The 2,028-nt window shown below is 39.5% G+C and overlaps 1 protein-coding gene across 2 annotated transcripts in view; it reads right to left on the bottom strand.

The window, feature by feature from the left end:
- Window positions 1–246: 246 nt before the first annotated feature.
- Window positions 247–2,028, bottom strand: part of FGL1 (fibrinogen like 1) — a 33,483-nt gene continuing 31,701 nt past the window's right edge. For both annotated transcript variants that reach the window (XM_007459897.1, XM_007459898.1), the window contains exon 8: window positions 247–598. In XM_007459897.1, the coding sequence (XP_007459959.1) occupies window positions 439–598 (160 nt within the window). In that variant the 3' untranslated portion in view covers window positions 247–438. The remainder of the gene's footprint in view (window positions 599–2,028) is intronic.

Here is a 2,028-nt window from a genome sequence, read left to right as displayed (position 1 = left end):
TAGCTTTGCAGTCAGAGACCTGAGTTCATTCTCGATTCATAATATTTATTATCCACGCAGTTGATTTGGCAATACATTATTTGCTGGATTTTTTTCATGTATTTTTAAAACTGCATTCATATGTAATTTATTATAAATTTATGCTGTGTTATCTCCCAAGTCATGTATATACTCTATGCTTTTTATTTTTTGTTCAGCAATAATCTCTTATTGTAGTCCTTTGCACGTAGGAATTCAATTAAATAGTAACATAATCTACATTTATTTGGTGAATACCACATATTTGTTGTACTGAAAGTACATGAAGTAATAATGGCAAGTAAGAAAAGTAGTGCACATAACAAATGCCATCATTATACATGTGAAGGTTCAGATTTGCTATTTTTCAAATCACTTAAACCAAGATGAACTGCAGAAATGAAAGCCCAGCAGGGACAATTAAACAATATTTGGAATAAAATCATTTGGCCTAATTTTCATAACCACAGATTTCAAGGAATACCACCATCCATGCCAGGTGTACCAGACTATCCCATTGTCTGTTTTAGCCGTGTAGGGGCCAGTGTGATATAAACCATTCAGGTTTGCAGAGTGACACCTAGTGGGAGGAAAAATAAACACAAAACAATCAGACTAGAAAAATACCCTTTGAAAGAAACCATTTTATTTTGCTAGCAAATGATTAAAAACATTTTAATTATGAATTCTGCCTTTTTTTTTTTTGAGCACGCCGAGCGGCTTGTGGGATCTTAGTTCCCCATACAGGGATTGAACCCACACCCTTGGCAGTGAGAGTGTGGTGTCCTAACCACTGGACCACCAGGGAACTCCCTCTGCCATTTTTAGATAAGGGAATATTTATCAATTTCCAAAAGCCAAGTGATTCTACAACATGAGTTTTTTAAACTGGTGGGTTTTAGTACCATAAAAACTCTCAGGATAAAACCTAGGCCACTTATAGAGTACTGATAAAGAAGGAGTTCTGTTCTTAATAGAAAAGGAAGGGAGGAAGGAAGGAAGGGAGGGAGGGAGGGAGGGAGGGAGGGAGGGAGAAAACAAGCAAGCAAAAACATGACCTTGTAAGCCTGAGCCTTAGCAAGAGCAGCATGGGTTAACAAAGCAAGGTGTGGCACGCTGCTCTATTTGCCAGCTCCCCTGTATACTTTACACTTACAGTGTTCATCCATCTGCTGCCAAGACTTAGCTTTCGTAATTAAAATTCCCTTCCTCCCTCTTAAAAATCACTAGTATATCAATTATTTTAAGCTCAAGGATAAGAAAACAAAACCTAAACCACCATTTAAAATTTTCCCAGCCATCAGACAATAATCATTTGTCTTAGTTGCTGAGTTAACTTTTTACATTTATTGCTCCAACCTAGATAAGTTGGTTAGGTTATCACAAATTTTTAAATGTCCCCCTTCCTCCTTTGGAATCTGTAAATTTTGTTCCTGATATGGATAAACTGAGGATAGGAGATAATTCTCTGTGTACTGTTATGAAATTAGTTACTGTATATTTACTGATATAACCAATGAAAAGATATCAGACATTAGGACATAAGGAGAACATTCACAAGGAATAGTTCTTAAAATCTTTGGAAGGCACCTAAATTACTGAATCAAAGAAAGCATATAATTTACCCATAAACGCTGAGTGGCTGGCTTGAATCCCTTACCCGCCTTGTAATTCTCTCCTGCTGACCGTCCTGACTGTCCTCCTAACTTAAACTGATGTAACTAATCAAAACCATGTATGCTAAATCGGCAAGTGTTAAGAGCCTACTGTGTTTTTAAAACTGCAATGGAAAGTAACGTCAAAAGACAAAATACTGGGCTTCCCCGGTGGCGCAGTGGTTGAGAGTCCACCTGCCGATGCAGGGGACACAGGTTTGTGCCCCGGTCTGGGAAGATCCCTCATGCCGCGGAGCGGCTGGGCCCGTGAGCCATGGCCGCTGAGCCTGCGCGTCTGGAGCCTGTGCTCCGCAATGGGAGAGGCCACAGCAGTGAGAGGCCCGCGTACCGAAAA

This window comes from Lipotes vexillifer, unplaced genomic scaffold (genome assembly GCF_000442215.2).
Source record: "Lipotes vexillifer unplaced genomic scaffold, Lipotes_vexillifer_v1.1 scaffold614, whole genome shotgun sequence".
Classification (NCBI taxonomy): domain Eukaryota; kingdom Metazoa; phylum Chordata; class Mammalia; order Artiodactyla; family Lipotidae; genus Lipotes; species Lipotes vexillifer.
This window is presented reverse-complemented; position numbering and strand designations above follow the sequence as displayed.